General features: G+C 31.9%; 3 protein-coding genes and 2 long non-coding RNA genes across 5 annotated transcripts; 3 read left to right on the top strand and 2 right to left on the bottom strand.

Moving 5' to 3' along the window:
• The first annotated feature begins 5,105 nt into the window (after positions 1-5,105).
• Positions 5,106-9,665, top strand: LOC104757670 (protein DETOXIFICATION 21). Its single transcript, XM_087493985.1, has 8 exons — positions 5,106-5,706; positions 7,259-7,800; positions 8,212-8,298; positions 8,486-8,542; positions 8,631-8,869; positions 8,954-9,072; positions 9,217-9,303; positions 9,420-9,665. Exons 1-8 carry the CDS (start codon positions 5,437-5,439, stop codon positions 9,507-9,509), a joined length of 1,491 nt encoding a protein of 496 aa, XP_087350111.1. The 5' UTR covers positions 5,106-5,436; the 3' UTR covers positions 9,510-9,665.
• Positions 9,666-10,537: 872 nt separating this feature from the next.
• Positions 10,538-11,482, bottom strand: LOC147923686 (uncharacterized). The gene is made up of 3 exons (XR_015587743.1): positions 11,367-11,482; positions 10,849-10,941; positions 10,538-10,686 (listed from the first exon to the last, which is right to left on the bottom strand). It is a non-coding gene; the product is annotated as an uncharacterized LOC147923686 (long non-coding RNA).
• Positions 11,483-12,108: 626 nt separating this feature from the next.
• On the top strand, positions 12,109-13,382 carry LOC104757667 (large ribosomal subunit protein uL6z/uL6y). Its single transcript, XM_010480417.3, has 3 exons — positions 12,109-12,628; positions 12,747-12,869; positions 13,149-13,382. Exons 1-3 carry the CDS (start codon positions 12,254-12,256, stop codon positions 13,233-13,235), a joined length of 585 nt encoding a protein of 194 aa, XP_010478719.1. The 5' UTR covers positions 12,109-12,253; the 3' UTR covers positions 13,236-13,382.
• Positions 13,383-16,903: 3,521 nt separating this feature from the next.
• Positions 16,904-20,620, top strand: LOC109132275 (putative methyltransferase PMT18). Its single transcript, XM_087493984.1, has 5 exons — positions 16,904-17,961; positions 18,157-18,367; positions 18,459-18,759; positions 19,064-19,531; positions 20,268-20,620. The coding sequence occupies exons 1-5, from the start codon at positions 17,242-17,244 to the stop codon at positions 20,482-20,484; spliced, it is 1,917 nt and encodes a 638-aa protein (XP_087350110.1). The 5' UTR covers positions 16,904-17,241; the 3' UTR covers positions 20,485-20,620.
• A 1,812-nt stretch (positions 20,621-22,432) lies between these two features.
• On the bottom strand, positions 22,433-23,297 carry LOC147923685 (uncharacterized). Its single transcript, XR_015585852.1, has 2 exons — positions 23,125-23,297; positions 22,433-22,603 (listed from the first exon to the last, which is right to left on the bottom strand). It is a non-coding gene; the product is annotated as an uncharacterized LOC147923685 (long non-coding RNA).
• Between the last annotated feature and the right edge of the window lie 1,615 nt (positions 23,298-24,912).

Genomic DNA, 24,912 nt, shown 5'->3' with positions numbered 1-24,912 from the left:
ATAGTCGATTTTTTTAACTGTTGACTTATTTTTTTGTTCATCGATTTATATTTGTTTTCTGTTGATTTGTTTATTTATTGTTGACTTATTATATTCTACATTGATTTATTAATAAGGAAGATATTTTGAATGGTTGACTTAAGTTTAATTTTTGTCGACTTATTTATTTTTCCATCGATTTATTATAAAATTGTCGACTTTTTTTTTTTTGATTGTTTTTTTACAAAGTCGACTTTTGATGATGTTGACTTATTTGTTTTGTTTGTTGATTTATATTTTTTCCCGTTGATTTGTTTGGTCTTAGTAGACTTATTTTATTTTAAGTTGACTTATTAATATGATTGACTTTTTTAACTGTCGACTTATATTTTATTCCTACTGATTTATGTTTTTTTCTTTGTTGACTTATATTAAAAAGTCGATTTATTTTTTTATTAATTGATTTGTTACATAGTCGATTTTTTTGAACTGTTGATTTATTTTCTAAAATCTCACAATTTATTATTATTTTATTAAAGTTAACAATTTTCAAAATAAATTAAAATATATAATTATTTTTCAAAACTTTTTTATTAAATGAAAAATAATATTATCTATTGATTAATTTTCTTTAATTTTCTTTTTTAATTTTCTTTATTGATTAATTTTTTCCATAATAAACTATTTCATCATTATCAAAAAAATTTAATTTATTTTTTAAACTACTTCATCATCATTATCAAAAAAAAAATTTAATATCTAAAATATTTTCCATAATTTTAATTTTAAATTTTAATTTATTTTCCATAATAAACTACTTCATGATCATTATCAAAAAAAACTTTTTTAATTTTTTTTATTGATTAATATTTTCCATAATAAACTACATTCATCATTATCAAAAAAATTTCAATATCTAAAATATAAACAGTTATTTTTAAAAATAATTTTTCTAACAATGATGAGTTTAATTATTTTATGTTTAATTTTTAATGTTTAATTAATTATTAATTAAGGGTATATGTTATTTATTTTATCTTAATTTAATTTTTTAGTTATTGATTAATATTATATATAATAAATTAATTCATAATTTTTAAAAAACAATACAGAAAATTCCGAATATCTAGTTTACATATTATTTTTAAAAATAAAATTTTCAAATAAATTAATTTAATTATATTGTATTTAGTTTAATTTAATTTGTAACCAAGGACAAAATAGTCATTTAGTTCAGCCCATAAGGGTACATTTCAAAGACTTAAAAGATTTAGTATAGAGTTCAAATTACCTATTAAGATTGAGGTATGTATTCTAATTTTTTCCATAACTAAACATTTGTGATTTTTAAAATATAAAATACATATTTAGTAAGAGACATTAAGCCCTAAAATAAATGAAACAAAAAACCAAATATATAATGTGTAAAAGTTATATTTTTAAAAATAACAAATCTAAAATAGTGAAACCAAAAAGGTAAAATCCACAAATATTTTTTTCTAATTGATTCTATTTGTTTTTTGTTGATAAAGTATAATTCAACAAGTATTTATTTATCTAGGCTGTTACTTGAAATATTTTATCCAATAGATCAATCCCGACTAAAAACAAGTCTAAATTTAACTCTACTTTAATCCTATTCACTCGCTCATGAAAAAGAAAAAGTTAATTGAAAACTCACCTTCTTAACTTATTTGTTAGTTTCGATTTCGAAGTTTGCATTCTCACCAAAATATCCTAGAGCATTTTAGCGACACTTCATGGCGTCTCTAGTCTGTATATATACAACACGAAAACCTTACTTCTATGAATCTACAAATCTCCGCAAAGCTCCACTAAAATATAAAACTTGTCCTCCAAACTTATCCTTTATTTTTAAGTTGCTGTAGAGAATATTTAGTGAATATCTACAACATATTACTTATTCAATCTCTCCTTTAGTCAGCTCTCGTTTCCTTGGCACATAAACATCCGCATAATTGGATACATTTCCCCATGTTTGAGCGCAGAGCCGTGCCTACATGGTAGAAAAAGAAACATTCGCCTACGGCCTTTAATTTTGTAGAAAGATTAAGAAGCCATATTTTTGTTAATAGTTTTTGTTCATGCATATATCAAAGTAAGGTTATGGGAATTTATACTAGTGATAAGGGAATATAGTGAATATAGAGCAATACTGCAATATATAGAATCTATAATTACAACGACAAGTTAGGATCTCTCCATATTAATATTTTCTTATATTAATTAGATATCACATTTTTATACCACAATTTATTTAAAATTCGTATAATCACCAAACTATTTTTTGTTGTTGATAGTAACACAATACTATGAAAGATTATTTTATACCTTTGGTTTATGAAGTATTAAAAGTGTTATATTTTTATAAATTATTTTAAAGATGAAAATTTTTTTTTTTTGCCTACGGCTAAATCTCTGGGCACGGCTAGCGCAATTAAGTTTGAAACTTGCACATATATCGGCTTCTTTGTCGGATTTTTGGTGATTCTTAATCTTAGATACTGCTTTAACCTCATCAAGTTGTACCAGATGCTACATTATCCAATGCTGATACACCAAGCTTGCTGAAATTGAAAGGGATCTTGTGAGCAGTCATGTAAATGATTTTAGCTCTGACTTCTTGAGCACATGCATTAGTCGTGCTTGTTGACCGTACATGGTCTTGTTGTCAGCGGTGAAGTTGATATATTGAATGACCTTCCACTTCTTCATCTTGTGTCTTGACATGAACACATCCAAGTCATTCTCGAACACACCAGCCATCATCCTATGATTTCATTCATCCACATCTTCTAGGCCACACAATTGATTTGTTTTTTAGAGAGAGAACTCGTACACTCAGTTTCGAACCATCACCTTGTTAAGAAAAAGACTCTCATTTTATTAACTCCCAAAGAATGTATGATACAACCGTAACTGAATGTAACAAGAACCAAGAGAAATTCTAGACGCAGCTAGATCATATTCCTCTCCCAACGAAGACACATAAGTCTCGTATTCTCACAACAAACAACATAACTATCTCTTTTTTACAAACAAGGTTTATATAACATTTTCCTCTTGATCGCACGTGTCTCCTTCCAAGTCTGCACGTGCTTCTCTGCTCTTCCTTCTTGTATATACTTGCAGAGGCCTATCACACCTCCACAACATCTGATGTAACCTTAACATTTAGGCAAATTCGCCTGAAACTACGACATATCAGACAGAACGGTTGAACATCTGTAACTGTTCTTAGCATTCTAGCACCCTCAATAAAAAATATTTTATTAATGATACTCTTCAATCACATGCGGCAATCAAACATCTGCTACAAATTTATTAATGATTCCACGATGCATCTCTCCTTGAAACACTCAGGTGAATAAACTCTCTCTAAAATACACAAGACCACAACGTAAAGTTTTGTATGCAATATTATGGAATCTCCGTACACTTTACACCATTAATTAAATAATGATTCCACGATGCATCTCTCCTTGAAACACTCAGGTGAATACACTCTCTAAAATACACAAGACCACAATGTAAGGTTTTGTATGCAATATTATGGATTCTCCGTACACTTTACACCATTAATTCACAAGAAACTGCTAATCCTAGGAATTGAACTTGACACTTGGTATACAAGCCTTTAAACTCTTGATTACTATGCCAAATAGCTTCCACTTTCTTTTTTCTTTTGTTTCATATTGTACTAGGTAGAGTCTGGTGCGTTGCATGGTATTATTTTTTTCGTTTATATTTATATTTGTATGTGATAAGTGGCTTTTGGTAAAATTTTAATTACTCCCAATTAAATTTTGTGTTTATATATATATATATATATATTTGCTTTTTTTGTATTATCTTTTTTGTTTTACAGTTATGTTTGTATTATGTTTGTATGTAATAACTGAATTTTGGTAATTTTTTAATTACTCCCAACTAAATTTTGTGTTTTTGTCTATATATATATTTTGTATTATTTTTTTCGTTTTACGTTTCTGTATATATGTAATAAATGGCTTTTAATAGTTTTTTTTTATTATTGTTAATTAAATTTTGTGATTACATATATATATGTATACATATATTCTTTTCCTTTGTTTTTCTATATTTTATATTGTAATAAGTGGCTTTTGATAAATTTTTTATTACTGTCAATTAATTTTTGTGTTTATATATATATATATATATATATATTTTTCATTTTACATTTATGTTTATATGTAATAAGTGGCTTTTAGTAGTTTTTAAATTATTGTTTATTACATTTTGTGTTTATATTTATTTTCTTTTTTTTATCCTTTGCTTTTTCTATAGTTTATATTGTATTTGGGGATATTTTTGGAAAGTGTTTAATTTTTCTTAATTAACTTTAGGTTAAAATATAAAAACATTTAACTTTATTTTAGCTAACACTTTTCAAAATCATCTGCAACTTTTAAAGTTGTCAGATGAACAAGTGCCACATGTCAAACTTTGGAAGCAAATTTTAGGAGAGAACTCTAATTTATTATATAAGATTTAAAAAAGGTCGGGTTTATTCCAACTCTACTCTATTTTGAATTGATCTCCAAATTAGAGTGTAAATATAAAGATCTTTATTTATAAATAAAAAAATGAATTTTACTTCTTTAAGAATATTTATAAAGAAAAAAATAAATTTGACTTCTTTTAAAAAAATGAATATTGCTTTTTTAAGAATTGAAGATGAAAATAGAAATGGATTAAAAATAATCTTACTTCTTTAAGAATTTTTTATTGGTAAATGTTTCGCTCAAATTTTTGAATTGTTGGATTGGACCAGAATAAACAAAACTTCATAAAAACAATAATAAAATACTTATTTAATTTTGAATGATATTTAAGAGAAACATATGAATTTTTTTCATCAAAAAGAACATATTAGCTGTTATTAATTTTGTTTGACTTACGAAAATGTACGGTCAATAAAAATGAATTTTTGATTTGGAGAGTTCTGGATAATCTTAATTAAAAAAATGTATTTCTCCGAATCTTGTTAGCACAAGAATTTGACAATAATAGTATGGTATGCTCCCCCTATGGTCGCGACTAGATTCTTGTTTTTTTATGGGTTTATGGTGCAACAAATAGTCACGACCAATGAACGTGAAATACTAAAATGCTAGTTATTAGTCAAATGGTTGATCAATGCACGTATTTAAGATACAACTAATTTCTTTATTAGAGTGTTTAAATCTCACTGCTTACTTCCTGCAAGAGGCGTAGACGGCTTTTTCGTTTCCCAATAAAATATGACGAGTAGATACAAAAAAAAAAAAAAAAAAGAAAGAAAAAATAAACACAAAATTGGTTCTCTAAACCAATTCAGACACAAACTCTCTCCTCTCTATCTTTCTCTGCCTTCTCTTTTCTATTTATTTCCTCATACCATCTGGTCCATCCGATACAAACTGAGACTCCAAGATGGCCGGAGGAGAAGGAGAGCTCACGACGGCTCTGTTGAAAAAGACCGTGGAGACTGGCGGAGAAGAGGATGAGTTGGGGATGAAGGAAAAGGTTTGGATTGAATCAAAGAAGCTATGGGTTGTGGCGGCGCCGGCGATCTTCACGAGATTCTCTACGTTCGGAGTTTCAATGATAAGTCAAGCTTTCATCGGCCATCTTGGCCCAACCGAGTTGGCTGCGTACTCCATCACCTTCACGGTTCTCCTCCGTTTCAGTAATGGTATCTTGGTTAGTATCCCATACTTCAATTATTACTCTCATTTTTTTTTTTTTTGTTATGTTTAAATAAAATAATAGTATTACTATATTTCTTCCAACAGACTACATCGAAAACTCACATCAAGTGGTCATCTTATTACTGACCATTAATAAATGAAATAGTATACTCCGGGATTGAATAGCTACACTACACATTTGTCAGACAATCCCGCGGAGTATTTTTGTATTTGTCAGAATGATTACAGATAGCTTTTTATTAATTTTTCCACGGGATTGTCTGACATATGTGTACTGTGTAGCTCTATTCAATAAATTGAGGGAAAGTGAAAACAGATAAAAAAAACAAAAGATATCTTATAGGAAAATGAATCTGATACGTCTTTTTTGGTAAGAAAACTATCAAATTCTTGGAAAACTCTATACAGCAGTACTGCTCGTATTATTATACCACATTATTCGATAGACAATGATGACGGGTAAAATATGTTTTTGATTCGTGAAAATGATAATAAGAAAAGACTACTGATAATATATCCCTTTTGACAGAAATTTGAAATTACGTATATCATGTGAATACTAACAGAAAACACTGCTTGTCGTAACATGTGGTGGTTTCTTGTCAACCACACATATCTATTTACGTAACATAAGACAACTACATACCAAGTTCGTAGTATCTTCTTCTCCTATCGTAACATGTGGTGGTTTTTTTTCTTCGAAAGTTATCGAATTAAACGTAATTTCTTAAAACACGTATAAGTCACATATATCTTAAACTTTTGTAGAAAATACGTTCAATCTCTACTATACTATTGAACTTCAAATTCTATACGTTCAATTTTGAAGTTCAATAGTATAGTAGAAATTGAACGTATTTTCTACAAAAGTTTAAGATATATGTGACTTATACGTGTTTTATTATACTATAACGTTGGAAAAGTACTGCAGTATATAAATTTGTGAGTCGGCATGTTTGACAAGATTCATTAGCAGTCCACTTCCGAGGCCTAACCACTTTCTTCCCTGAAAATAAAGTTTGACACATGTTTTCATGTTTTCATTAGAGAAATCCAAAAATCCCATCATATCATGTTTTGTCGAAGCTTTTCTAGCCATAAACTGGACGCCATAAAGTGCCAAATAGTATTGTAGAATCTAAGTATTGAACTCTCCGACAAAATTAATGAAACTATTATTGAACTCATTCTTAAATTTAAAAGCATTGAACTCTTCACTTATGCGAGAAATCACAACAATATAGTATTCTTAACTAAAAAGATTAATTCCAGGCTTCCAGCTATTTATTCCGCTTAAAAATTTATGTAAAGAAACCAAACTTACATTTGATAAGGTTTTAGACAATACGCTTTTAGAAATCAAACCATCAGGTTGAAAACGTTCATAAAACTCATTAAAAGTTGGTTCGATTATACAATTTTTGAGGATTCGTTTCGAATTTATATGTTATTTTGGCAAGCTTTTATTATGAACCTGTACAGTTGTCTCAACTTTGGTTGATACAACTCTTTATAACTATTATGTAATAACTACCGTAATGCAGCTAGGCATGGCCAGTGCATTGGAAACCCTATGTGGTCAAGCTTACGGAGCCAAACAAAACCATATGCTCGGGATCTACCTCCAAAGGTCATGGATCGTCCTCACAGGTTGTACCATTTGCCTCATGCCCGTCTACATCTTCTCTGGCCCTATTCTCTTAGCCTTAGGTCAAGAGGAACGTATTGTCCGTGTGGCTCGTATAATAGCATTGTGGGTCATAGGCATCAACTTTTCCTTCGTGCCTTCCTTCACTTGCCAAATGTTTCTCCAAGCTCAGAGCAAGAACAAGATCATTGCCTATGCGGCTGCTGTCTCTTTAATGGTCCATGTCTTCCTCTCTTGGCTCCTAATGGTTTACTTTGATTTCGGGATCACTGGTGCTATGACCTCGACGCTAGTTGCGTTCTGGTTGCCTAACATTGCACAGCTCTTGTTCGTCACATGTGGTGGGTGTAAGGACACGTGGAGAGGGTTCTCTATGATGGCTTTCAAAGATTTATGGCACGTCTTCAAACTATCTATGTCTTCCGGTGGAATGCTTTGGTAAGCGGCCTTCTTTTAAAAAATTAATGACACAATTTCATATTAATACCTTTTCCTTTCCTATTTTGTTAGTTAAATAGAACACGAGATTGGTTTCCACTTGATGCATCTACGTGGTCATTGACTCATTGTATTAGTTTTATGGCTTCAGACCATATAAATTAATAAGTTTAGGAAGTAATCCTTAAGGTAGAAAATCATATAAAGCTTTTTTTTTTTATAGGTAGATGAGATGAAGTTTCCAAATTAGTATGAGTCAAGTCAGAACCACATGCTCTTTGAGTTTGAGCTTTTTAAGTTGTCAGGAATGACTATTCTCGTTTAAAATAATTCTACTCGTATCATATTGAGAGATTTAAAGTATTATTATTATATAACGTTCATTATTTTTGTGGTGGTTGTTTTGGACAGCTTGGAGTTATGGTACAACTCGATCTTGGTACTACTCACTGGAAATTTGAAAAACGCAGAGGTGGCTCTTGATGCACTAGCAATCTGGTATGTGTATATATATTAACAAGAATTGTCCTTCTTCTAGTCTCCATAGCCAATACAATCTCGAAAACACATCTATACATTTTATTTCCTTGACTCTTAAAAGTGAAACTATGGTATCAGTAAAAATAGATAGTAATGTGTTAAGTATTTTTATAAATCAACTCTTATATACCCATTTTTTTTGTAGCCTCAACATAAATGGACTGGAGATGATGATAGCACTTGGGTTTTTGGCAGCAGCAAGGTGAGAATAGATACATATATTGATTTTTTGTTTTTTAATTTTAAGATATTTATTTTCTTCTTTGCAACGTAACTATCTCTATTTATAGTGTAAGAGTGTCCAACGAGCTGGGTAGGGGAGATGCAAAAGCAGCCAAGTTTGCAACATTGATGGCGGTTTTGACATCACTCTCTATAGGAACAGTTCTATTCTTCGTATTCTTGTTTCTAAGAGGAAGAATTTCCTACATTTTCACTACAAGTGAAGCTGTCGCCGCAGAAGTTGCCGATCTTTCTCCACTTTTAGCCTTTTCCATTCTCTTGAACAGTGTTCAACCCGTTCTCTCTGGTATACATATAAGTTTTCTACTTGACGCATGATATTGATATTATACCGATACTTAAATCAGTATGTGTTTTTGAACCGGAACAGGAGTTGCGGTTGGAGCTGGATGGCAAGGATATGTTACTTACGTTAACCTCGCTTGCTATTACATTGTCGGAATTCCTATTGGGCTTTTCCTTGGTTACGGTGTTGGTTTGCAAGTCAAAGTAAGTTTCATTTTCCTTATAAATTTTAACATGTTTTCTTTCGTTCTTTCGTTGTCAATCCGTCTTGGAAACAAAAATTTGTGAAGGTACCAAAATTAACAATTTGAAAATAACATACAAATTATTTTTTTCTCTAAATTATAGGGTGTATGGATCGGAATGATCTTTGGAGTATTCGTTCAGACTTGCGTGCTTAGCATCATGACTCTGAGAACAGATTGGGATCAACAGGTTAGTGTAAAGAATTTGTTTTTGTAGCTGGTTATTCTCCAAACGTACAAAATAATTAGGTTGGCCAAGCAAGCTATGTTCTTGGACCTTATGCTAAATCTTGCTACTTTTTCTAGGTATCTACGTCTTTGAGAAATCTAAACCGGTGGGTTGTACCAGAATCCAGAGATGCAAATAAACTTTCATCAGAGGAACCGAATAATTAGTTTGGATTCTGGAAATTCTCATTAGAAATATCATTACTCTTCTTTCATTGTAACTTTGTTCTAAAAGGTTGTGAAGAATATCACAATTCACAAGTTTGAGTTGATTTGATGTCCTCGTAGCTAACTGTGATAAGATCTTTATTTTTGGATTAACAATTCAAAGCTCAACAGAAGATTAGTGTTTATAACAAAAAAAAAAAAAAAGAAGATTATTTAGGGTCTACATGCCTAGTATACCGTAAACTGAATATAATCATATATGGTTAGAAGTTAGAGCATGTGCATTGGTTGGGACAAAAATTTGGTCCCTCAAATATATTAATCTTATTTTCAGAGTTTCTTAATTTTGGTATGAGCATTGGTGTCCCTCAATAGTTGGTCCCCTGTAAAAAATAATATTATCTGCAATGTAATCACACATTGTATCAACAACATATACTTGCAGGAGATCTTATAAACATAAGCATGTGGAGAAACAGATTGATAAACGAATCATATACAAAAACTCTTGTCTTTGATTATCAGAGAAACCAAAGAGAATGAATACAAACATAAACATGAAGATGTACTCCAAAGTGACTTATTCCAAAGCTTTAAACAAATACAAAAAATATTAAGGATCCAAAAGTGATTCTCAGTTTTCACACATAACTTTTTTTCTTCTAGACATCAGTATCCATACAACAATGAAGATAATCAAGAAGCCATGTTCTTTCCAGATTTGCAAGTAGAACACAACGCATACAGACCGGATGGATATATCTATTTGGTTGGCCATGTTGCTTGTGCAGACATAATGATCCCCACAATAACTCCAAACAACCCAAGAGCACTCCCAAAGATCTCGATCACAAGAATCTTTACAAAGAGTGTAGAGTTTTGGGCATCAGACAATGCACAACTGCTCCCAATGATTCCTACACATAACCTGCAAAGAGAAATGTGACCTCGGTTTGCATATCTGAGGATGAAATCCATAAACCGAAACTGTAAGGAAAGAGAAAGAGGGGAAGATACAGACCCGCATCCAACGATGATTCCAGATGCAAAGATTGCATATCCAGCTCTTAGAGACTCAGCGTCATACATCTTTGAAGATGGCACACTCTCCAACTTTGTTTGCAGAATGATTGCAACAATAACGCCATATATAGCTACAGCTTCGCAAAAGATGACACTGGGACAGTTAAAAAGAACAAGAAAGGCTGTTTCGTTATTGCTTAGTTGTTGCATCTAATCTTGAGCCTGAAGCTCTCTTAGCAAGAAATTGGAATGCAAACACAACGATAAATAAAACTGCAAACACAACTACTTCCTATTAAGCATTCCTTAATACTACCTTTTAGACACACGGGGTATCATAACGACATTATTGAGCGGTTAATTAGGTGACTCAGGTCCAAGAATCAGGGAGTCAAACAGGGTTTGTTTTCTGCAATGTAATCACACATAACCAATATAATGAACCAATGAAACAACATCATATCAAGTCTCATATGTGCTCTAACTTCCATCTAATCAGCATAACATAGACAAGAAACAACAAACCAAGAACAACTCTAGAAAACTCATAACAATTTAAACATATATATATACCTTGAGTCTTCTACCAAACTCCTTGTAAAGAAGGAAACCAGAGAACTCAGCAGTACAAGACCGTTCAAGGAACTCAACAAAGATCTATCAGAGAGGTCCCTAATCTATCGAATCCCCCAAACAATTTCCTTTAACCCTAAATCGAGAATACATCATAAAAACTCTAAATCGAGAATACATCAAAATCGGATTGACGGTAGATTGACGGATAATACATCAAAAAAAGAAAATCATCCAAGGAAACGAGGGAAGAACACAAACCTCTTCCTATTGCAACCGATTGACGGCAGATTTGCCTTTGCTTCAGCCAATTTTCAGAGAAATCCCCCTTCTGAATCAAATCGCCTTCGAGAGAGAGAGAGAGAGAGCGTAAAGAAAGAGAGACGGAGAGAAAAAAAGTCTCGACCCAACAATTTTTTTTGGTTCACCCTCGCCCTAATGACACGAACCAATAAGACCACGCCACGTGTCTTGAAGGACGGACGAAAAACGTCCCGTGTGTAGATACGTTTCTTTGAAATTAAATGTATTTCGATTTAAATTAAAAGGATTAATTATGTGGGACGATCCAAGGACGGACCGATGCACTTGGTCTTAGAACTTAGAAGGGACAGTAGCCTTCAACATGAGTACATGACTCTATGCTTTATGTCTCAAAGCACTCAAATATGATTTAATATGTTGAATAATTCGTTTGATCATCCAAAACTACCAACAGTCTAAAATACCATCATTTACGATTACTATGAACTTATAGATCATATTATATCCTCTCAACTTATCGTTTTGCATCAAAATAAATTAGAAATTTTGACTAGAATAGTAGAATTATAGAAAGACATTTTTGATAATTATGAAATTATATTTTACCAAAATTTCATAATTACATTTTAACACCGAAATTACAGTTCACATACATCGAAGTTACAAAATGTCATCAAATTAGCCTAATTCCAACTCTGTTCACCGGGCAGTGGGCTTATTGATAATAACACTCTTTTAGTGGGCTTATAATGGGCTGAAACATTTATCTAGGGTTTCCGAATTTTTTTCTCCACCCTTTAAAAAGCCGCCGTCGATTCATTTTTCTAGGGTTTCAGCCTTTGATCAATCCAGAGAGAGAGAGAGCAAAACAAAGGTGGGAGAAGATGAAGACTATTCTATCTTCCGAGACGATGGACATCCCCGACAGCGTAACCATCAAGGTTCACGCTAAAGTGATCGAAGTCGAAGGTCCTCGCGGCAAACTTGTTCGCGATTTCAAGCATCTCAACCTCGATTTCCAGCTGATCAAGGACCCCGAGACTGGTAAGAAGAAGCTTAAGATCGATTCGTGGTTTGGATCCCGCAAAACCAGTGCCTCCATCAGAACCGCTCTTAGCCACGTTGATAACCTCATCTCCGGTGTGACCAGAGGTTTCAGGTACAAGATGAGGTTTGTGTATGCTCATTTTCCCATTAACGCTTCCATTGGTGGTGATGGCAAGTCTATTGAGATCCGTAACTTCCTTGGCGAGAAGAAGGTTTGTTTTGCTTTTTGTTTATCTGATTTGGTTTTTTTTTTCACAGCTTCGTTTAGATTTAGGAATGAAATGTTGGAAAGATGAACTTATTTAGAAATGTGGTTATTGGAAATGATAGGTGAGGAAGGTAGATATGTTGGATGGTGTGACCATTGTGCGATCTGAGAAGGTCAAGGATGAGATCGTTCTTGATGGTAATGACATCGAGCTTGTGTCAAGGTCATGTGCTTTGATCAACCAGGTACGTACTACTCTCTTTAACTAGCAGATACAATTAAAGCTTCTCTTGTGTATATAAGAAGAAAGGTTTAGGAGTCTGTGTCAGATAGGTGACTTTGGTTTGGTTAATGTTTGAAATTTGTATTACATCTTGCATAGTGGTTGGTGGTGGCTACGAAATGAGTAATGAGCTATGGCCAAGTTTGAATTTTGTTATCTTAGGCTTTCAGTTCTCTATATGTAATTGACAATGGTTATATGTAATTGTAATTGACAATGGTTGGTTATATGTAATGTGCAGAAATGTCACGTAAAGAAGAAGGATATCAGGAAGTTCCTTGACGGTATCTATGTCAGCGAGAAGAGCAAGATTGTTGAAGAGGAATAGTTTTATCAATCATAGCTCCATTTTCTCTATTTTGAATGTTAGTTTCTGTGTTATGGATTAATTTCTCCGTTGTTGCAAGACTCGGCTTATCTCTTGTTCTTTTTTTGTTCGAGATTTTATTTACTTATTCACAAGTTTTGGAAACAAGCTATCAGTCTTAATTACCTATTCAAATCATCTCGTGTGGTTTTGGGATTAATTTGTTTTTGGAAGAACGGGTTGTGTATTGAATTGATTCCTGAGTCATAGATCTCTTATACCTTCTTAACTTAAACCGAGTTCTTGATTAACCCACAAGCAAGCAACGCATAAAGGATCTTAAGGCACTAATGCTTTAACACTGTACAGACTCCTCTTTACCATATTCAGAGTGATCATTGCGGTTCCGATCTCTGCCGTAGCTTTTACTTCAGTATAGACTTATAGACTTTGTTTTGACTTGATCACAACTCAATACTTCGTTTAGATCTTCGTTTCACTTTGCTTTGCATGTCTTGTGATTCTCCGATGTAATCATTTTAGAGTCGAAATCTGATCATCGTCCTCTGGTTTGGGGTTTATATAATCTTAAGATTATCGCAGAAGGAGAAGAGATTCAACCACTTGTTGTCAAGGTGAGCTCCTTTTGTCTTCTTTTTCTCTTCTTACTAACTTGTTGATCAAGTCTACATCAACCACTTGTTGTCAAGGTGAGCTCCTTTTGTCTTCTTTTTCTCTTCTTACTAACTTGTTGATCAAGTCTACATAAACCTGTTTCGATCAGTGATATAGGCTGGGTTTGCGGGTGATGATGCACCAAGAGCTGTATTCCCTAGTATTAAAGGTCGTCCTAGGCATGCTGGTGTTATGGTAGGAATGGGACAGAAAGATGCTTATGTTGGCGATGAAGCTCAATGAAAAGAGGTTTACTTACTTTGAAATATCCCATTAAACATGGTAAATTTTGTAATTGGGATGATATGGAGAATATGTGGCGTCATAGGTTCTACAGTGAGCTTCTTGTTGCTCCTGAAGAACACCCTGTGATTCTTACTGAAGCTTTCCTTAATCCTATAAAGCTAAAAGAGAGACGACTCGGATCATGTATGAGACTTCTTTTGATGTCCCTGTTATGTATGTTACTATTCAAGCTGTGCTTTCGCTTTTTGCCAGTGGCCATACAAGTCTCACATGTTCACCAATCAACAAAGTGTTTGGAGAGAGCGATTCATAAGATTGGTTGGATTTGGTAACTAGAATAAGCGTTTAAAATAGATTTTTAGTGGTTGGAAGAGTGACTGCAAACTCCTCACTACATGGTACGTTTGTTTTGGATGGGTGTACAATAACTTTTTGTATTATTTTATTTTTGTCTTTGATTATTATATCATTAAATATTCAATTTGTCAATAAAATTTAAACTTAGATGTGTATTACAATAGATTTAATTTCTAACTTTTTAATAGAGATAAATATTTGTAATTTTTGCTATTTCAATAGCTACTTGAATAGTTATATTTTTATTTTACAAAAATATATATTAATTTAATCATATAATATATGTAAATCTCCGGTTGGCAGAAATTTAAAAGAATTGATTTGCCACCCATGTCACTAAAGTGTATTTATATTTTCGGTCAAAACTCCTGAAAGAACTCTAGAAAATAAGTGTGCTTGAGCTAGAGTAGTTTTAGGATGGGTGTCCTTTCGAGAAGTGATTGTCAAAACTATGAGAGTGATGACAAAACACAAGGAAAGATCATGTGGTGGTTTATAGGGACGATAAACAAGTCTTTAAAGCTTCCCGGACGTAGGATATAAGTGAGCCCAAGGGCCGGGAGTGGACATGGAGCCCACTAAGCAAAGTGACGGTTGGGGCCTAGTAAGCAAGGTTACAAGTGGTTTTAGAGCCAAACCCAGACGACTGTGGAGTAGAATAGGCTCACACAGTCGGGGGTGATGGTTTTGGTGCGTAACGAAGACGTTGCGATCTGTTAGTGGGGATGAATTGTGAACTCCCGGTTTGCGAGAGGTTTAAAGAATTGATTTGGCCACCTTTGTCACCAAAATACACTTATCTTTTTGGCCAAAGATCGTGAGATAACTCCATAAATAAGTGTGCTTGAGCTGAAGTAGTTTCAGGAGGGGTGACCTTCCGGAAAGTGATTGTCGAACTGTGCGAGTGAAGACAAAACACAGGGAAATATTATGTTGTAATTTGTAGAGATGGTAAACAAGTATTTAAAGCCTCCGAGATGTAACAAACCGGCCATCGGATATGGGTGAACCCATAGGCTGGAAGTGGACATTGGACCCACTAAGCAAGGTAAGTCTATGGGCTGGGAGTGATTGGCCCACTAAGAAGGATGACAGTCGGGGCGTTACACTATATAACAAAAATTTAACAGATCTGAGCATGCTATGCGTTCATAATTTATACTTAAAATTTTTCTATATATATGAGTTTCTTATTGGAACTATATTTTTTAGGTTTCATTGTAATTTATTTGTTTAATAATTTTTCATATTATAAAATATTTTCTCTTCCATATTATTATTTTTTTTAATTAAATTTCATTTTTTTAATTTAATATAATTTGTATTAATTCAATTCAACCATTATAATGTTACCAATCAAGCTTAATACTTAACTGCTCTTTCTTTTCACACCATCTTTTCTATATGCTATTTTTAACCGTTTCTTTTTTAACCGCCTCTTTTACAACAGTTCATAATTTTTTAATGTCTCGTTTAAACATACTATATATTGCATTAGCGTGATAAGGACTATTTAAAGGCTAAATATTACCTTCAATTATTTAGAAAATTCTTCTCACTTCAAGTTTTTTTGACTGACACTTGGAAAAAATTAGACTACTATTGTTCTCTATTAATTAATATATACAGGATTGTATTTCTTCATAATTTACCATAAACCCAATCAATATATAGTTTTACATGCTCTCTCTAAATTTTTGAATATGTAGATTTGTAGATGAATGTAGTATGTCTAATAACTTGCATCCAAACTTGGTTTGCATCTAAATGTATAAACGCATTTGCATCCACATATTATGTCCAACACCGACTACGAAAGGGTCTATCTAATACATGACATTTTTTTAATTAACTAATGGTCATTTTTTGTAGTAAACTGATTGAATACGATAGAGAAGACAAAACATGTCTTTCCACAACCACAAAACATGGAGGAACAGATTCAAAAGAGGAGAAACACATGATAGTTAGGTAATAATATCCCCATTGTCTAGCCCTCGAGGTAACCTCTAACTTATAGATGCTTTTCATCAAACACCCACGAACCGCCTCTCTATATGTTCACGTATGTATGTACGTATGATAGTATGATATACATATGTATGTCACGTGTGAAGAATAAGAATTCTTGTACACCGTCGACAATTCTAGCAACAGTTTTGTGGGACATGAAAATTCCTGACACTATGCTCGGCTTGTCTAAAATACTATGCCCCATTTTGTTATCCTTACATATAGTATCAATTACAAAATTGGAATAAGGACAAGACCCTAATAATTAATTCTTTGAGTCCAAAGTTATGGGTACCACGTGAATTACTTTGTGAATTTTCTTTCTTATCTTGACTTAATTTACCTGTAAAGATTTCAATTTTTTTTATGTTTTCAACTACAAAGAGACATGGCAAAACGAAAAATGAGGCTAGTCAGCCTCCAACTTTATCTCAAAATTTTTATTTTCCCTCTCTTTAAGACCACTTCTAAATTAATAAGTGTGGTTATTGGCTTTTTGCTAAAGAATAGAGACCATTTGTCCTTTTTATTACAATAAATTTTGATTTCTTGTGATGGTGGATCCCTTTTCCTCGTGCTTCGAGCTCCATCTAACTTTTCTTACATTTTTTATAACATTTTTACGTTGATTTTTTTCTAAAAATTTCCACCACCTTACAAAAAGATTTAGCTTTTCTTGTTTTACGAAAAATCAGATAAAAGTTGCAACTCTTTTGCACCATCCTCTCTAGCAGAAATGGCGAAAGAGAACAGTAGTCACCACCTTGCAGAAGCAAAGAGAAAGCGACTCACTTGGATTCTTTGTGTAAGTGGACTTTGCATATTGTCTTATGTTCTTGGATCTTGGCAAAACAACACTGTCCCAACTTCTTCCTCTGAGGTTTACTCAAGAATGGGATGTGATGAAACAACAACCACCGCTCGGGCTCAGACTCAGAGAAATCCTTCTTCTTCTGATGATGATGAGAGTCTCTCTTCTTCCTCCTCGGAACCAGTTGGGTTAGATTTCGAAAGCCATCACAAACTCGAGCTTAAGGTTACGAATCAAACCGTAAAGTATTTTGAGCCATGTGACATGTCTTTGAGTGAGTACACTCCATGTGAAGATCGAGAGAGAGGGAGAAGATTCGATAGGAACATGATGAAATACAGAGAAAGACATTGTCCTTCGAAAGATGAGCTTCTTTATTGTCTGATTCCTCCTCCACCAAACTACAAGATTCCGTTTAAATGGCCTCAGAGCAGAGACTATGCTTGGTACGACAACATCCCACACAAAGAGCTCAGTATTGAGAAAGCTATCCAGAATTGGATTCAAGTCGAAGGCGAAAGATTCAGATTCCCTGGTGGTGGCACTATGTTTCCACGTGGGGCTGATGCTTACATTGATGATATTGCTAGACTCATTCCTCTTACTGATGGAGCTATTAGAACAGCTATTGATACAGGATGTGGTGTAAGTTGTGATTTCTTTCCTATTTTAGATTTATCTATCTTTGACTTGGTTTTATTTATTTTTTTAATAACAAACCAAACATTATATTAAAATACAACTTCTTGATACTTACCCAAAAAAAAAAAAAAAATACAACTTCTTGATTGGTTAATCCGAAGGATAAAATTGATTAATTCGATATTATTGGTTGTTTAGGTGGCGAGTTTTGGTGCTTACTTATTGAAAAGGGATATTGTGGCTATGTCTTTTGCTCCAAGAGACACTCATGAAGCTCAAGTTCAATTTGCGTTGGAACGTGGAGTTCCTGCGATTATCGGGATCATGGGATCAAGAAGACTTCCTTATCCAGCTAGAGCTTTTGATCTTGCTCACTGTTCTCGTTGTTTGATTCCTTGGTTTCAAAACGGTAATGAACATTTTCTTGATTTTTTTCCCATGAGGTTTCTTGATTGTTGTGTGAAAACTAAAAAAATAAAATAAAAATTGGATGTGTGTAGATGGTTTGTACTTGACCGAAGTGGACCGAGTATTAAGACCGGGTGGTTATTGGATCCTTTCCGGTCCACCAATCAACTGGAAGAAATACTGGAAAGGTTGGGAAAGATCACAAGAGGATTTGAAGCAAGAGCAAGATTCTATAGAAAATGCAGCAAGAAGTCTTTGTTGGAAGAAAGTTACAGAAAAGGGTGATTTATCAATCTGGCAAAAGCCTATTAATCACGTTGAGTGTAACAAACTCAAACGAGTCCACAAATCTCCTCCTCTATGCAGCAAATCAGACCAACCCGATTTTGCTTGGTAACAATCTCAACCCCTCCTAAAATCATAATTACTCACATTTTTTTTCGTATTATTAGATGTTTTCTATGATTGCCCATAAATCACGAAATTATAGATATTAACACTAGATTTTGTTTGATAAATGTTTTACAATTTTCAAATTAATTTCTTGAAGTAACTAATTAGAATAAAGAATGTTGCATAAATAATTAAAATAAAAAAAAAAGAACATAAATAATTGGCTAAAACATCTTATATATACAACAAAACGGAGCAAGTATATATTTTCTGATTTTATATGAATAATAATTTTTGATCATAGGTACAAAGACTTGGAATCTTGTGTAACACCATTGCCAGAAGCAAACAATCCAAACGAATTCGCAGGAGGCGCGTTGGAGGATTGGCCAGACCGAGCTTTTGCTGTACCGCCTAGGATAATCCGGGGTACTATACCGGACACTAATGCTGAAAAATTCAGAGAAGACAATGAAGTATGGAAGGAAAGAATCGCATATTACAAACAGATAATGCCAGAGCTTTCAAGGGGAAGATTCAGGAACATAATGGACATGAATGCGTACCTAGGAGGGTTTGCTGCCGCGATAATGAAATATCCATCTTGGGTTATGAATGTGGTTCCTGTGGATGCTGAGAAGCAAACATTAGGTGTGATTTACGAACGAGGATTTATAGGGACGTATCAAGATTGGTGTGAAGGATTCTCTACGTATCCAAGAACTTATGATTTGATTCATGCCGGTGGATTGTTCAGCATTTACGAGAACAGGTAAACACCAATTACTATCCTATCAAAAAGAAAAAAGAAATAAACAACTACTAGACTTCGAAGTTTATAGTTAGTGTATATTTTACTAAAAAACCTATAACCTTAAGCTTATTAAGAAAAATAACTTGTTAATCGTAAACGGGCATCAAACACAAATGAAAAGAGAATCTTGTTTTGTGTTTGGTGGTTGCGTTGACGATTTACCAGTTTATTAGTATATCACTATGAAAAGAATATTTGTGTCCAATAATTTATAACGAATTTTAATTTTTTCAACCACACATTAATTAAAAAAAAACTTTATGATTGATAGTCCACACAAGAATAAACGAGTTTACAAATGAAACCCCAAAAAAATAACAATATGTATATATGTTTTAAAAGTATAATTTAAACAATATTACAAAAGTAGTTATATTTATATATATTATTGATAATTTAAGCTTGAAAATGTGTATATTTTTGTAGGTCTTGACACTTATTTGATAGAAAACGTTTAAAAGAAAAATAAAGAAATGTAATTTTTTTTTTTTGTAAATAAAATTCTCATGTAAATGCAAATATATAAGATAAACTCGAACCAATCAACATCTTATACAAGTGCAAATACACTTTTTATTGATAAGATCTCCATGGTTTATCCTTACTAACAAAATGTGCATTTGCATTCATATTTGTATTTGAAATGAGATCTCACAAGCGTAAATTTTTATGTTGACATTGTTGATCATGTAAGGTGTGATGTGGCTTTGATACTACTTGAGATGGATAGAATACTAAGACCAGAGGGAACAGTGGTATTTAGGGACAATGTTGAAACATTGACGAAGATACAAAGCATAACCAATGGAATGAAGTGGAAGAGTCGGATTTTGGATCATGAGAAAGGCCCCTTCAACCCCGAGAAGATCCTTCTCGCTGTAAAATCATACTGGACCGGTCCTTCATCTTAACTATTTTGGAACTCTCTATTCCAATCTTCTTTATCTTGTGTGTCTCATTTTTTTTTTTTTTTTTTTGTGTTTTAAAAAGTCTCTAAATTCGGAGAAAAACAACATTTCAAAGAGTATTTTTCCCTTACATTGAAAATTAGCAGCTTTTAAATACTGAAAAGGAAAAACATTTGATGAACAAGACTAGTGATAAACTAGTATTAGTTAATTTTTACCCATTAATTTGGTATTGTAAATGAAGAATATTGAATTGAATTGTATTGTTATTATTGTAGAAATGACACAATTTTTATATAAGCACATATCAAAATGAAAAGCATAATAATTAACCAAAAGTATCTGGACAATTTAAAAATAGAAAACCTCTATATATATAGCACATATCAAAAGAGAAATATATTTAAACCTCAAACTTGGTCACCTGTGGATTCCTAGTACCTATTTCTCAAAACTGTCGAGAAAAAAACATACATGAACACGAGTTAAAGGTACTAGTATATTAAAGTGGAATGGATATAAGCTTTAGAAGCTATTACAAAAAAAAAGGGAACCCCATATAAAGAAAACCACATGTTCATTCATTTTAGGTAAAACATCTAAAGCCTAATCTTATCCTAATAGGTTTGGCTACAAAAGAAACCTATCTACTAGTTTTTCATTGGCTACAACGGACAAATGGTTCAACCAATGAAAGAAAAGATTAGTTGATAAGCATGTTTTGCAACCGAACCGATTATGATATGATTTGGTTTCAAATTTTTTACCTAAGATGAATGGATAGCTTGAGGTCTTTTTCATATGGGTTTCCTTTTTCTTTTTTTATAGTAGCTTCAAACAAGCTTATGTATAGTACATTATAATACACTAGTACTTTTACCTCAGGTTACTAAGAATCTAATGACATATAAGTTTGAGATATGCTTATGTCCCTCTTTTAATAAGTTTTTATATTTTGAAAATTTCTTTTGGTTATTTATTGTCTGGGAAAGATATGATGCTTTTGCTATTTGTTAGCTCCTTGTGAATGTATACCTTTTAGCATGAAACAATATGAAACTTGTGCATTATTAAGGTCATATGTTCCCCCTAAGTGCAAAACTTTTTTTCTTTCAAAAATATATGTTATGCTTTCAGCTTATAAAATAAGGTAATCATTCTATACAATGAAAAGGGTGAAACCTCACTTTGCAATAATACAATGTTAACCTAAAAATATACGAGTTTCTTTTTATAAGAAGTACTTTCCGTGTAACAATTACTACTATGACTAAACAACAGATACTCTTATAATGATTGTTGAGCCAAGAATAGGGCATTCAGTAAAGATGAATCTATATGACATATGTAAAAAGAAAGAGGTATAACGAATTAAACGACACTATATTTACGACAAATATATTGTTCCTCTAAAGTATGCATGTTTGGTTAAGAAGTGACCTAAGAAGTGATCTATCAAACTAAAAGAAAACAAATCCATGCCAAATTTTTATAAGATACTAATATTATATTGGTTATTTGTGCGCCAACATTTGTTGCAAACAATTACTTTGAATAGATATCGTAACTGAAAATATGTATATATAAATACATATATATGAAAACAAATTCTTATATTTAAATATCATCATCTAAATTTGAAAAAATGATGCTTCTAAAATTATATATAGCTGCCAACACGTAGATTTCAAAATTTATAAAAATGAAAAATTATTGAAATATCAGTATTAATTATTTCAATTTGCAAAAACTGTAATAAAATAATATATAATTTATCAGATGATTTCGCACTAGAATTCTTTAAAAACTAATATCGAATACACAGTTTCCAAGCAAAATCTGTTAGAAAACTTATGAAATGTTTCATATTTGTGAAGAAAAGGTTCATAGAACTACATGAACTAGATTTGATTAGAATTTTGTTTCGATTTTTTTTTTCCACTAGCATTAATTATTAAATTTAATTATTTATTGCCATAAAAAAATCCTCTTATTTTAAGAGAATAATTTAAAAATGGTCAAAGTAAAACATGTATCAATGTAAAAAGTGTGGACTATGGACCATTTTCACACCAATGTATAACTTAGCGATGAACATATTAACCAAATCTGATATCTGAACCTGAAAAAAAAATAATGAATGAAAAAAGTTAATAATCTGATTTGATAATTTGAATTGAGAGAATTTATTTATAGATTTCGTTTTCTAAACTTCCTCTCCTAAGCAGATGAATATTTTCTTCACCATGTTGCAGAACACAATGCATGCACAAAATCATCGACATCAAAGATATATTTTGATACTTTAACATATATTAAATGATAGGAGACACAAACAACTATAGATCATCCTCAACAAGCATTATATTTCTTTTATTGTCTTTAAAATAATGTTATTTAAAGACAACGAAGGAAATATGATGCTTGTTGGGGATGATCCATGGTGGTATGTATCTATTATAAAGTATTGAAAACAAAAATATTGATGTTGTGGGTTGTTTCCATGCAGTAAGTTATGCAATATAGCGAATAAAATATTCATATGCTCAAGGAAGAAAGTTAAGAAAGAAATTCAGACAAAAGTTCTCACAAGTTATTTAACATCCATTAACGTACCACAAGACATCAAATACCATAACTAACCTCTCTCATATTTTGTTTTTCTGCTTTCATATCATGCATTTCTTTCGAGCAATCAAGACAAAAGCATGTATGTTGAGTGTGCGAGAGATCCGTCGATCTCCATCAATTCTTCTTACAATTAGTGTCACAAAGTTTTTTATGTCTCTTAGCTTTCTACAAGATTTAAAAAAATTATAAGAAACAGTAAAAGATATTGTAATATTGCCAAGTATGCTCAGCAAAATTCCAAATATTATGTTAGACTCCTGATCAGTGCTTAAACAGATTTTGAGAGATCCCTATAAGAACTCAATGATTTATCCACATATCTCAATGCATATAACAATTTCAAAAAAATGTAAAAAAAAAATTTGAATAGATGGTGTCAATTTTCAGAAAATAAATTCAAATTAACATTAGAGTTTGAATAGATAGATTGACAGCCAATGTTTGTTGGGATCCAAAGATCTTGTTTGTCTAAAGTATATGTTTGCTTAAGAAATAATACATCAAACTTCATAAAAGACATGCAAAATTAAATTATAAAAAACCTGTAATAATAAGTTTATGATTAACGTGAAAGCTTTTGTAAACATTTTAATCTGAAAAGTTTTTGTGCGCGAAAGTTTGATACATAATTAACATTATATATAGTTTGAGGGCGGAAATATTTTTGAAATACAAGAAACTAGATACTTATGAAAACAAATTCGTGTTAAAAAAACTTCATCTAGATTCTAAAAACATGATGCTTCTAAGATTAGATGCAACTCCAAACACAAAGATTTCAACATATATAATAAAAACAATTGAAATAGCAATAGTAATTATGCCAATAAACAGTTTGCATGTAAAAACAATTGAATAAACAATTTGTATGTAAAGATCTGTTGGAAAACTTCTAAAATGCATGATCTCTTTCTTCTGCCCCAAAATATATATTTATATACATAAAATTTCTCTAAATCTTTGTAATTTTATAAAAACTACATGAAATATTTTTCAACTATATTAATAATTGTTTGGATTTGTTTCCCTTTTTATTATAAATCATTTAATGTAAGTATCTATTGCCATTAGATACTCTTATTTTGGGGTAATAATTTAAAATTGGTCAAATTAAATTAATTCTCACTCTTAAAAGTGTTGACTGTAGACCACACACAATATTTATTTACTTTTTTCAAATGTGAACGGTTTATTTCTCTTTTTATCTATGTTTTTATTGTAATCATATTTTTCTATATTATTTGGTTATGGAAAAAAAAATTTAGCTCTCGATCCTATTTGGTCTCTAAAATTAATAGTCATTTTAAAGAATAAACTTTTATATAATATACTTGTTTAAAGATGAATACAAAATTTACTTTGATGATTCCTATTAAAAAATTATTTAAGATATTTGTTTTCTACACCCTTTTCACTACATCATCAAATTCAATACTATCCCTCAAAATCAAGGAGGTGATAGAGTACATAGAGAGTGGAAAAAATACGTTGAGGTTAACATATTTTAAGATTTTGATAGAAATGAAAAAAATGATGAAAAAACGCCATGCAGTTGGATATATTTACCATAATGGGTTTCAGAGAACACCTTTGTGGAAGTTGGAACCATATTAATCGTTTGGAAGCATATAGCTTAGAAGAAGTTGAAGGGAAACATTTAGCTTAGAGAAAAAGTCTTAAAATTAGTAAATGAAACATGGTTATATTCATTTGTTTAATACACTAAAGATTCTTTGTGATTATTTTTATCATTCAAGTTGTTTTCATATCTAAATTCACCGTGGCTGAATCTTTGGACAT

Source organism: Camelina sativa, chromosome 17 (assembly GCF_030686135.1).
Source record: "Camelina sativa cultivar CO46 ecotype springtype chromosome 17, ASM3068613v1".
NCBI classification, from domain to species: domain Eukaryota; kingdom Viridiplantae; phylum Streptophyta; class Magnoliopsida; order Brassicales; family Brassicaceae; genus Camelina; species Camelina sativa.
Note: the sequence above shows the minus strand (reverse complement) of the source record. Positions and strands in the feature narration are given on the sequence as shown.